This window comes from Chamaea fasciata, unplaced genomic scaffold (genome assembly GCF_029207755.1).
Source record: "Chamaea fasciata isolate MVZ Bird 193981 ecotype frontalis unplaced genomic scaffold, bChaFas1.0.hap1 SCAF_7, whole genome shotgun sequence".
Taxonomy (NCBI): domain Eukaryota; kingdom Metazoa; phylum Chordata; class Aves; order Passeriformes; family Sylviidae; genus Chamaea; species Chamaea fasciata.
In genome coordinates this window covers 31,196,133-31,209,055 of record NW_027094092.1, presented here as the reverse complement: position 1 = coordinate 31,209,055, position 12,923 = coordinate 31,196,133, and the positions used below count along the sequence as shown (strand labels likewise).

Here is a 12,923-nt window from a genome sequence, read left to right as displayed (position 1 = left end):
TGAAGAACAGCATTTATGATGAAAAAAAATTCATGGACTGTTGCTAATAGGGTGTGGCAAGTTTGCTGTCATTTTAATTCGCAAATGTTCAACTAATGAGAAACAGTTTTTTCAACTTTTCTCTGGGTAGCTTGAAAAGATACTGCATAAGAGATGTACAGGCATGGTCAAAGAACAAAGTTCTGCCAGTGACTCAACATTCCTGGGGACCCATATACTTTGGAATGTAATTTATAGGATGAGCAGAATTCAGCTTCCTGCTACCCCTGAAGTTCTTTTCTTTCATTTTAAAATTAGTTAATTTGAACTTGATTTAAAATTCTGTATTTGGCCTCAAATCATTCCACTGGTAAGTTGAAAGCACAGCGCGCATAAAAAAAGAGTGAGAAGCCTCAGTGTCACAGAAGCGATACGTGTAAATTAGAAAAGATTCAAGATCTTGACAGCTTAAATGACTTCCTCATGGCAAGATACTTTGCTTTTTTTCCTCCCAAAGAGTTTTTAGCAGGAAGTAGATCAGAGCAAAACTGGGCAATACATAGTGGAAAATCTTTGAACTAAAGATTGCCCAGAGAGGTTGTGGAGTCTCCCTCACTGAAGATAGCCAAGAACCATGTGGATGTAATCCCATGCCATGTGCTCTAGGACGACCCTGACTGGGAGACTGGACCAGAGGACCCACTGTTGTCCCCTCTAACCTTAGTCACTCTGTGATTCTGTAAATTTTACAGGCAGCAAACAGCATAAAATAAAATTTATATGTAACGTGACAAGCTGATACAGCAAATTACTTACCCAGTAAACTCACAACTCCATTTTGAAAGGATTGTTCATTTCAGAACTCACCAAGTGTAAAACATTAGAGACATCTTAAAACTGAACTCCACTCCTATCATCTTTGAAATTTTTTAATACGTTGTCTTAAGACATTTACTGTTGTGAAGCACATTGTACAATTTATTTTAATTCTCTACAGAACGAATATAGTTAAATCAGTATCATCAATAACTTTATACAGATACAGTATTGAAGCCATGTCATCTTCTGCTTACTGTCAAGTACAAAACAGATTATACAGTCTAAAAAAAGCTATAAACCACACTTGTAGCATAACATATGTTGTGCCTGGTTAAAGTTTACAGCGGTGGCTTTTTAATCTTTCAAGACAAATAAACATGACAACAAACAGGTGTGGAAACTCAGACTTGGGAGGAAGACTTAACTACCTCCTTTTTCCAGAACTACTTTTCCCTGCTTTATTGCTGCTACCACCAGACTTGCTGGAAGATTTTGAAGAGAAAAGTCTTGTCATGAATTCAGACACATCTGGCAGCTCATGGTTGGAATTCAGCATGTTCATTGACTGCTCCATTTCCTGCAAGCAAAGATCAGATAATCTTAATAGCTTGTAACAATTCTGACTGTATCGAAGGCATCAGTTGAAAGACTGTATGAGAAAGATAACAAATTTTCCCAAATACTGTTTCACTTTCTGTAGTCCTCCAGGATACACATTACTACATAGTTTTATGCAACCACAGCCAAATACCCAGATACACACAGAAACATAAAACCCCAAAACTAAAAGCAGCAGTGTACAGAAAATGGTAACCATGTCTTAAGCAGTCTTACAGGGCAATCATCTGATAAAAGAAAACCTAAAAGATAAAAAATATTTCTTTTCAGCACTACTTTTCTCCATATTAAAATTTAGCCTATTGTTTAGATATTCAGATCTGTGTTGTCATAGATGTCACACTTTTGTTTTTCAAATTAGTAGTATTTATAGCAAATTAACAAATTTTTGATGCTGTTTGAAGGAATTAGACATTTTTATTGCCTTGCTTTCTGACACTAGAGTACTGCAGGTGAGTTGTCATTCCTTCAGGAAAAAAAGGATTTTAATACAAGACCATATATCCAGGAAAGCTTAATGTAACTTTAGGGTTTAGCACAGTGGTTCTACGAAATGAATTAGCACATTAAAAAGACAAGACAAGACAAAACAAGACAAAACAAAACAAACAAACAAACAAACAAAACCCAAAAAAACTCCACCACAATCTTGAAATACTTTTAATGCCTAAAACAGCTGAACTGCATGTCCACAAAGGAATAACGCTTATAGCAATTGTGAGCTTCGTGTGGGATTGTCACCGGATTCTTCCCCCATTCAGAATGATAGATCTTTAAGTGCTTTCAAGGCATTTCAGTAGCCTTTGTTACTACTGCATCTACATTACACCTCTACAACAAGCACAGTTACTAAATCATTAAACTTTCTACACAAACTAGTACTGTGCTGACTCCAGAAAGAAAAAACAAGTTAATTTGAAAAACATCATACAACCTCCATATACTCCACAAGTTAACACTTAACAGTTTAATACATGGTCATCTAGAGAATGCCATTACAATTAGTTCTTAAAAACACCTTTTTCCTACTCTTTAAAGATAAGTTAAATTATAGGCAAAATTCTTCCAACTTTAAAATTTCTCCTTAAGAAGTCGTATCAGTTATCTGATAAGAACTAAATCATCGGAAGTTTTGATGGTTTACCATCAGAACAGCCTGTCTATAAGCAGTGTCAGAGCAGTGAAAAAAGTAAAGAACATGTGATCATCTTTTTTTAAAATTCAACTTTTAAAATTCAACAATTCAACTTTTTTTAAAATTCAACCAAGTTCAGCTTGGTTCGAAGAACATGCCATGAATACCTAGCATATCTTTGTATCTGTTTTTTAATCAAAATTACAACCAAAAGAGCATGATACAGCTCTGATATGCTTTATAAAGATATTACTTATTTAAAAAATATGCAGACACCTATAAAGTACAACTGAAGACAGTGGTCATTTACAGAAAAAGGAGTTTTTAGTTAACCAAGCCTTCAAAAAGCAGCCACCCATGACAGACAAATAATACTTGAAAAAATAAAAGATTTAGCCAACACCTTGAATCTCCATTTTGTCCTAGCCTTCTGCTATTCAGCATTTTGCATGATGAAAGCACAATATACCAGATAATTTCATGACTGCATTAAGACTCCATATCATATATACTAGCGTGACATCTGGATTTAACAGTAAATAGTGAACTGTGGTTTAGGCTGAAGCACAAGAGAACCCCACAACACACTCAACACGCTTGACACTTATTAAATGACTCACTGCTAAAACAGCAACACCGTATTAGCTAAATAAACGATGGCAAATAAGCCTTCCTTTAAAGTACAGTTTTGTTTTTATTACTTTTCTGTGTCTTGAAATCTCATTATCTTTGGTCTCTCCATATGCATTAAATGAATGTACTTACCCGCCTCATATCAGGATCACTGGTGTTGACAACTTTAGGCAAAAGCACAAATATCAGTAATGGAAGAACCATCATCATCACCTACAGAAAAAAACAGGAAATACCTCTTCAGCTTAGTTGTTGCTCTAAACACTTTTAGACCTACTAAAATAAAATGAAGCTCTATTAAACAGCCAAACTCTAGAACCACTGCATTCTGAATCAGTTAGCCAGTAACACTTGTCAGGAATGAAACCTGCTAAGGGAGTATTGTAAACCACAGTTTTCAAAGTTGGACCAATAAGGCAAATAGTCATTCTCTCTTACACCTGTTGTAATTACAGTTTTGCAACATGTTGATCTCTGCATTACTAGAACAGCATTCATTGCATTGTCAAAGAAAGAGACTATGGGCTACTTTCAGGGGACATACAGTGGTATATAGGGAAGGAGATGTCAGAGAAAAACTTCCCATTTGTAAGCAATAAAATCCAAGAAAACATTCCTCTCAGAAGAGCAAAGGAAAAATGCACGTTTTTCCTCAATTGTTTTATTCTTAGTATTCTGATGAATAGCTCTATTTGGATCCTTAACATACTTGTAGTATTTGTGTGTTGCCTGTACATACCATAGGGTTCATGAGGAAATCTGTCCATCCCCAAGATTCTCTCTTTATGAAGTATGAAGGTGGCCCAGAAGATTTCATCTGGAGTGGATATGGCAGCCTGACAACTTCAGAGGGTTTGATGTAATTCACGTATCTTGCTCTATTAGGCAAAATGTAAATAATTGAAAAATATAAACATAGAATCTTTGGCAAATAATAAAGAAGATTTTAAAAAATCCAAACAAGTTTTAATAAAAGACTACAAACAAAACCATCTGCTATGCAGTGTCAGCTAGGCTTCACTTTTGAAGAGTTAATTTGCTTCAGCAGCTTATTTTAAGGAATCAAAAGTGAAGCATTTTTTGTCACCTTGTAAACAAGCAAGAAAAACTATGCTGTTTAAGGTGCAGCTTTGAACAGTGCAGTGTAGTTTAACCAGTATGCTCAGGATATCAGTTACTTGTGAAGTTAATACCTTTTCCTTAAGTGCATTACTCTGCATTTAGAAATACTGAATCTCAGTCTTTACTACTTTGTAAGGTTTTCCCATATTTCATCACTAGTATTCTTCATTTGGGCCTCATATTTAGATAATCAGTACTAACATCTTTGTCATTCTTGATCCTTTTTTCATGATTTATGAATATTTATCCACTTTATGCAACTCCAGGGATGACTTCTGTCCATAAATAATTTATTCCTTGTGAATTTTTCACCAAATACTCATCTATGGAATGTCTTTCCCTCCTATCTTATGACTACGTGTTTTCTTCAAAACTTGAGATTTTCAAGTAGATCTTATCAAATGCATTTGTTATCCACATGCTGTTTCCTCTTTCTAGTTATTACCATAACTTTTTAAGGCAGCACATCCCTTAGAAAAGCCCTGATGACATTTTTCCCAAGTATCATCATTTTTCATGCATCTCTGACTCCTCAATGCATTCCTCGTTACAGTTTCTGTCTGCTGGACCTGTAGAGATGACAAGTCTTCTGCTGCTTTCCTCTGCAGATGTATGCCAGCAATTTACTCAACATCAAATTTGTTACCTTACTAGTCCTTAGATACTCAAACAGTGCTAAGGGTGAGGTCATATCGGCGATTGATGGAGAGATGGGAAGACTGATTTTGGTGATCAGAATTCGATTTTACTCAGGTTTTGCAAGAGCTTATATACCATTTCAGTAAGGCTAATAATTTCTACTACAATTATTAGGTCAGAAGATCATACAAGCAACTTATGCATTTTACAACATCTTTCTCGTAGGGGGTTGATTGAATCTCTCCTCTTCCCATAAACAGGTTTAATCCCATCTTCTCATAATCTCAAAGTTGTGTTTGTCCCTGCCATGGCATCCTAGTCATCAGACTAGCTATGCTAATTAAATCTGTCTTACTCTCTGTCTTGTGTATTCCCACAAGGTCATAGCCAATATTCTGTCTATACCTCTGCATTTGTTACACATTAATTATTGCCAGTAAGATACTAACAAAGTAAAAAAAAAATAATTCCATATAGTCTGGAAAAACCTCAGCTCAAACAAACAGTTTGAGCTTATTATAAACTCAAACATTATTATACTATAATTATGTATTATAATATTATTATATATAATATTATTATATTAATTATTATTATAAACAGACTATTTGCACTGTTTTCAGTGAGATTTCATTTTTTAACCTCCCCTAAATACACTGCAGGAGTATTTACACTGATGATTGTATTCCTAAAAGTTAAGATGCTATGTGAGTGCTTGAACAAAGAAATATTAAATATAAGCATTTTCATTTAAATGAAAATCACCTCAATAGATAGATTTTTCTGTATTACTGAATGGTCTGCAGTTACAGTCAAGAGTGGTTTGGCCACAACATAAAAACAAGCCAACAATCCCACGGAAACAATGTAAACTGGCAACTGCCAATATTAACCAGTAACTGTAACTAGTGTCCTATAGGGGTGCAACAGAAATATTTAAAAATTTTGTTGTGCCCAGTACTGATAGTACATTTATAAAAGAAATGTATGGGAAAAATGGGGAAGGGAAAGGGAAGAAGGAAAAAAAAGTGTTGACAAATAATAAAGCAGTTAACTAGTTTATGCCTAGATTTTATTTCTGGATAGATAAAAAAAAAAAAGAGCAAACAAACAGATGAAATTTTAAAGTCTCTTTTCTCTTATTTCAGGCCATAAATACGAAAGGAAGAAAGATATCCGACTTTGGAATTTGAGAAACGTGCTTCTAGAAGTGATGTTAAAAGAAGCTGGCACATACAGTCTGAGATGGAACATGAGACCTACAGCACTGCTTCCATGAGTTCTGACACTGTGCTGCCAACCACACGGAATTCATGAATACTGAGGCAAATCAGGAAAGGCTCACCTCATTTTGCCCTTTGAAGTTATGTCAACTCGCACGGGCTCAAATTTATGAGCAGGGGATATAACTTCTACTACGTAAGATCCTGAAGGTACATCATGAACCACAAAACTTCCATCTGTCCTGAAAAAAAACAGTGAGTTCCATGACAGTTCAGTACGCTCCAGAATATAAGACAAGGTGCTCTGTCGCACTTAAATATGTATTTTTTAAGCAAGCTGTATAATTTCATTTTACAAATCTTAATATAAGCACAGTGACCAAAACAAAAATTTCTATCAGTCAGTACGCACAATATCCAGCCCCTTAAGTTCCTCAATGCATGCTGCAATAGGAGTGGAAATTCCCTGCTAGGTTAAAGATTTTGTTGTGCCCTCAAGGTGTTGTCTTGCTGGAGGAGTAACTTAACAGTCCTAATAAAGTGTGAAATAAGTTATATTTCATGTATACAAGTGATGGCAGGAGTAATTTACACCTTCTTTCCTCCTTCTGAAATACATACAATGAAGTTTACTTTGCTTCAGTGCTTCTGCTGAAAGCAAAGTCCCTGCCAGACTGACATTCTGCACAGTGTGGGTGGGTATAAGGGACAATTTGCAATGCACAAAAATAGCGATTTGTGCCTTTGTAGCAAAATAGAGGTTTTTATTCTAATTGCTCCCTTCAGGACCAGCCCACGCTGGAAAGCTCAATCACAGCTATAAGGAAACTAAGAGCTCTGAAAATATACACAGAAGGGAGTTTTACACAGGTGGCTTTTATATTAAGACATGAAACTTGAATATTCGATGAAAATATTAGTAAAAGGTTACTTGCAAGCTTCAGCACTAGTTGCCTTAAAGGTACAGAAGTTTTCCTCCTATATATCTTCCAGAAGTCTCCAGTAAGAAAAACCTAGTGTTCTCTACCCAGTTAAGAGCAACATCAAAGATCTGTTTCCTAAAAATAAGATGCAAAGTTAAGACAAAAATTTGTCAAAAAGACAAAAAAAATCTAATAAACCCTAATGAATTAGCAAAATGCACCAGAAAAACAAATAAATGAGCCCTCTTAAAAGTGAATTCTCCAAGAATTTGTCATCATGTCCTTCACACCACATCTCTCTCTAACACGCAAAACACTTAGGGAGCTACCCACCTTTATGTGATGATTTGAATCCCAAATACTTACACTATCTTATATTGCAACTGCTATAACAATGCTTCCCTGAGAACTTCCTTTTAGTTTTTCATTCTTTACAATATTGGAGAAATTTAGGGTTTCAATTAAGCATTGAGAAATTTGCCAACCTGATGGCAGCTATTAAATCAGCTCCTAAACATGATGTCAGGCTCTCATGTAAATTGTTTGTAGTGGCCTAGCAGGTGCAACACTGTCAAGATTCTACAAGATCTGCAGAGTAGAATCTGTTGTGCTAATGTATCGACAGAACCCAAAGTCAAAGTTAAGTTTAACTGCATTTGCAGAGGGATTAATTAAAAATTATGAATGTTTATGAGGGTATGTCTTCATTGCACGTAATCTCAGTTTTATACATATTTTAAAAACAATGTATTATACTGTACTGAAAATCACAAAGAAGAACTTAGAATTTACTTCTACTCTTGAAATTACGACATTAGCTCAGTTCTTAATTCTGAGGTTATTTTCTATGTCTTAGATTCTCTGGAGCTTTTGCTTATCTGCACTCTGTAACACAGAGCTACAACTGTAACTTCTGCCATGAACAAACGTATATCCACATGGGGTAAATTCTTAGCCAAGGTGAGCTTCTTAAATAACAAGTGGCAGAATTTACAACAGAAGCTGACAGTAAATACGGTGGTCCAGACAGTGCAAAGCCGTTTGAGGTTTGTTTGTTTTGGTTCGGCTTTATTGTTTTTTAAACTAAAACTCCGTTCCTAAGTTTTTGGCCAGCAACCTGAGTCATCAGTTTGGATACGTCTGCTGGAGGCTGAGGCCAAAACCCACGGCAATGCAAGCTGGCCGTGCCCAGCCCACTACAAGGCCGGGGCCCAGTGTTCACAGCACCGCCGGCAGCTCAGCTCGGGATGCTGTGATTCCACGATCCCGCAGCCGTGCACGGCTGACCGGGACACGGCCGAGCCCTGCGGGAGCCGCCCCCGCCCCCCGCCATCTCAGGGCCGGCCCGGGCCGGGCCTGCGAGCGGCCGCACGGCCCCGGGAGACGCCGCTGCCGCCCGGGCAAGGCCGCCCGCCGCCCCCGGGGCCCGAGCCCCCGCCCCGCCCGCCGCTCACTTCAGGAAGCCGACGTGCTCCTCCCCGTCCACCAGCACCCGGGCCCCCGCGATCCAGTCCTGCGGCTTCACCCCGGGCACCACGGCCCGGCCCTCGATCTTAAACCGCTCCCCGGGGCCCGCGCCGCCCGACAGCTCCGCCGGCCCGACGGGCTCCGATCCGCGGGCGCCGCGGGGCAGCGGCGCCGCCGAGAGCCAGAGCAGCGCCAGCCACAGCGCCCCGGCCCCCGCCGCCATCGCCGCGCGCCGCCCGCCCCGCGCCTGCGCCGCCGCCGCCGGGTGGCCCCGCCCCCGGCCCCGCCCCCCGGCCCCGCCCCCCGGCCGCTGCCGAGCGGGCTGAGCCCGCGCACCTAAAGCCGCTCACAAGCAGGTGTTGGAAGCGCAGGGACGGCTCCCTTGTGCTTCACTTTGTGAGTAAAAGCAAAGGATAAGTTGCCACTTAAAATGTGGCGTGACGGAATCGTGAACCTGAAGAAAAAGGATGTGTGAGAAGTACATGTATCTTCCTTGGTAATGGATATATTTAAGGCATTGTAGTTTGAAATCTTACTAGTTATCATGAAAAGACTAATAAACATTTTCTAGGGGGGAAAAAAGTAACAATTAAAATTGGCCTAAAGCGTATTCTTTTAAAATAATTTCTAGCACTGCATTTTGCTTGATTAGTTACAATAGAATGAGAATGTGTTACTTAGTAGGCAGACACAGACTTATGGGAGAAACCACGAGGGGCTGTAATACCTTCCCTGCCCCCTAATGTCCCTTTACAAAGCACATCCTGTTATGTCATATGTATTCGTTGTCACGTTGCGGCTACAGTTGCTTCCTTTGACCTCTCTCATATATGTCAGAGTTAATTACTGAACCTGTGGAAAACACTATCATTAAACAGGATGAACCTGGTCATCAGCTGATAATAAAAATACTACTTCTTATTATATTATACTAGGCATGATTTAAAAAGCATATGTCATCCTGTGTCAGTGGGATGTTGTGAATTTTTTGTCTATTAGTATCTTTGAGATGTCTCTACTTTGGAGAAAATCAGGAAACACAGGATCTGTGAGGTTCTTCTGTCACATAAGTCACAAACACCTAAAACTCCAGCAGTTTTGGGGGTGGAAACCTAACAATGCCAGAACTGAAGAGTGTTAGAAGTACTTACCAATAGAATCACTGAGCAGAAGCATTTATGTTAAAGCTACTGACAACATTCTTTCCAGCACAGCACCCCAGATAGACATCCTCTTCACAGTGACATATCATGCAGTTAGTGTAAAAATGCACCTTTTATAAAATATCCTCAAGGAACTGTATTAGGATACTGTCAGACCACAGTATGAATGATCATGCCATCCAGTTTTAAGGATTTCCTCATCCTAATAATTTGTTTTTATAACCTATATAATACAGTTTCTTGGTTTAAATCCTTGGAGAATCCAAAGAAAAAGACCCCCCCTATTTATTCTTTCATAATCCAATCCAAGAAGCTTTTCTCAATATATATCATCCTGTTAACAAATTGAGAAGTTAATTAAACAGCATCTTGCCTTTTCCAATAACTACATTGGTATGCACCCCTTTCAGTGTTAAGTTAGTAGTCCCTTTTCCTCTCACCATGTAACTTCTTTACATATTAAAAGTTCTCTTTCATTCAAATATATCAGTTACCATATTTTTAAGTGTACACAACTGAGAAAAAAAATTAATTTGGTTGATTACTGCCTTTTTCTGGTTAAGACTAGCTACAGTGGCAGCTTGAGTGGATTGCACAGTGCTATTTTGTGAGTTTTGATACCGTCATGTGGGTGTTTGTCTCCTAGGTAAAAAAAAAAATAATCCCAGAACAGTAGTACAAATGGAAACAAAGATGTAAAAACATCCAGGCATATATTTATGAAAATAATTAGTACATCAGCTGGGAGATGCTACCTGTTTTTAGTCTGGAAGGAACTTTACTATTAGCAAAGTTGTTTTTGCAGCTTGATTTCAAGTGAATCTTACATCAAAAGACAGATAAAACTGCCAAGTAACAGTTTCAGTTCAATGGAAACAACCAAACAATTCTATGAACTTGAAAATGCAATCAAGAATGACCTCCATGTTTTGTAGTTGTCTCTTCATTGATGGATTCACTCCTTGAGTAGTAGCTACATAGAAAACTGCAAGTTTCCTAAAAGTTCTACCCTGCTCACAAGAACATTTTCGGTTTTGTCTGAGTTGCTTCAACAAGCTGCTGCTAACACTACAGAACTGTCAGCCAGATGGATGAGAGCTGACAGCCCCTAATGGTTTGAACAAGGAGAAGGCCTAGGTTAATGTAATGCCATCGCACTGGTAACACTGAAATCTGTGTCTACAGATTCTTGTCCCCTTTGGTTTCACATACAAACTGAAAAAGCAGAGGAAACGTATTAAATGCCTCTGAATGCATCATCAGAATCCAAGACCATCACAGCTGTTTACAAAGAAATTAGTGGCTTGGAGTACTTTCGTGTACTGTAAGAGAGATTTTTAATCTCCTGAGGATAAAAGAAGTTTGCAAAAAAGGTAGCAGAACTTATTTTTTGATTAATCCTTTCCAGTCAGAATGCTAGCAAAATTTGCTACATGTCTTTTGCTTACAGGTCACCATTAGTAAAGCATTTAATTCACCTTTGAACATTTCAGTGTAATTGCTCTGAAAACTTCTCTTTCCATAAAGCTAATAGTACCTTGACTAGTATTTAAATATTTGCTTGGGACAATGAAGTTGATTTGTTATTGATATTGGTTTACTGTATTATACCAGACAGGTGCTGGACCATAAACAGCAGCAGTCCAAAATCTGTTTTGTGTGTGACTCAGGCTGAATATACAGAGGTGTTGACTTTGACTAGACACGCAGGGAGCACCTTCAGCCATCTGCCTCTAATCTTACCATAATCTTTGAGTCAGTCCCCCAATATAGATACACAGGTAACAACACTCAACACACCAGATGAGTAATGCTGGTTCACAAATGTTTGGTGGAAGCAAAGATACAGTCCTTGCTGACACAAAGAATAAATAAGAACTACATGTGCATTGGAATACTCATAGCTACATCCTATTTGGTTTTTGACAAACTAATTAGAGGTGAAAATAAATCAAAATGCCCAGCAAAGTGAGCAGATTTATGAGAATACACAAACTGAAGATAGATGGAAGAGTTCAGCATAAAGGTACCGTGAAAGGCCACAGCCAGGTAACTCATTTACTGAGCTCTCTCCTACCCGAGGAACTTTACTATGATCAAACACGAAATTAACAAAAATTGAGCTGCATATTTCTTTCAGCACCATTAAAAAATTATTGTGGTGTGCCATCTACTGGCAATTTACTGTGCTACCCTAGAAATGGTAACATGGACTGAAGAGTCCGCATTGCAGCCTGAGTTCAGCAACAATCTTATTGTTCTTTTGAACAGAAGATGCCCTGAGAGGGTCTCTGACTTGGAGCAGAAAGTGCACAGGCTATTTTCAGTTGCTGCAGAATACCAGTCTGCTTCAAACTGATTCCATTCAAAGAATGGCGATGAAGCTGATGAAAGGTCTGGAGCACAAGTCTCATAAGAAGCAGCTGATGGAGCTCAGGTTTTTTAACCTGGAGAAAGGAGGCTCAGGGGAGACCTTACCGGTTTCTAAAACTACCTGAAAAGAAGTTGCAACAATGTGACGATCAGCCTCTTCAACCAAGTAACAAGTGACAGGAGGAAATGGCCTCAAATTGCACCAAGGGAGGTTTAGATAGGACATTAGGAAAAAATTCTTAATCAAAAGCATTGTGAAGCATGAGAGCAGGCTGTTCAGGGAAGTGGTGAAGTCCCCATTCCTGGTAGTATTTAAATGACACAGAGAGATGATGCTTAGGGATATGGTTTAGTGGTGGACTTGGCAGTGTCAAGTTACTGGCTGGACTCGATGACCTAAGATGTCTTTGGCAATCTAAATGATTCTATGTTGGGGCAGAAAATCTCTTAATCCCCTGCAAACTCTGCAGTTGTCAGAATAATTCCTGCATGTCCAACACATCCACCCTCACAGCATGGAGTCAGCATGTAGGATTGAGGACTTTCCAGTCTCAGAGAGATAACATTCCCCTACTCCCTTTTTTGCTTTCGCCTCAAATTGACTGGACAAACTTCTTCAGGACTTTTTTTTTCAGGAATGAATTGTTTTCATCTTCGTATAATAAATGTCCAAAATCATGAGCAGGTCACTCTACTTTGGCACACTCATCCTAAGAGTTAGCAAATGCTGACACTGAGATTGCAAGATGATAGCCAGTTTTGTCTGGTTGCAACTGAACTCATCTTTACTAAATTCAAATTCATTCTTCACTGGAGGAAATTTAATTAA

General features: G+C 38.6%; 1 protein-coding gene across 1 annotated transcript; it reads right to left on the bottom strand.

The window, feature by feature from the left end:
- Positions 1-892: 892 nt before the first annotated feature.
- On the bottom strand, positions 893-8,798 carry EMC7 (ER membrane protein complex subunit 7). Its single transcript, XM_066188305.1, has 5 exons — positions 8,546-8,798; positions 6,291-6,410; positions 3,924-4,062; positions 3,317-3,397; positions 893-1,375 (listed from the first exon to the last, which is right to left on the bottom strand). The coding sequence occupies exons 1-5, from the start codon at positions 8,779-8,781 to the stop codon at positions 1,223-1,225; spliced, it is 729 nt and encodes a 242-aa protein (XP_066044402.1). The 5' UTR covers positions 8,782-8,798; the 3' UTR covers positions 893-1,222.
- Between the last annotated feature and the right edge of the window lie 4,125 nt (positions 8,799-12,923).

What these genes read in the sequence shown, in the direction of transcription:
- EMC7 (XM_066188305.1), bottom strand. Translation starts at nt 8,781, where the DNA reads ATGGCGGCGGGGGCCGGGGCGCTGTGGCTGGCGCTGCTCTGGCTCTCG. An exon ending in ACTTCAAAGGGCAAAATGAG is followed by an intron (nt 4,063 to 6,290) that starts GTGAGCCTTTCC and finishes TTTGCCTAATAG; the next exon opens with AGCAAGATACGTGAATTACA. An exon ending in ATTTCCTCATGAACCCTATG is followed by an intron (nt 3,398 to 3,923) that starts GTATGTACAGGC and finishes TTTTTTCTGTAG; the next exon opens with GTGATGATGATGGTTCTTCC.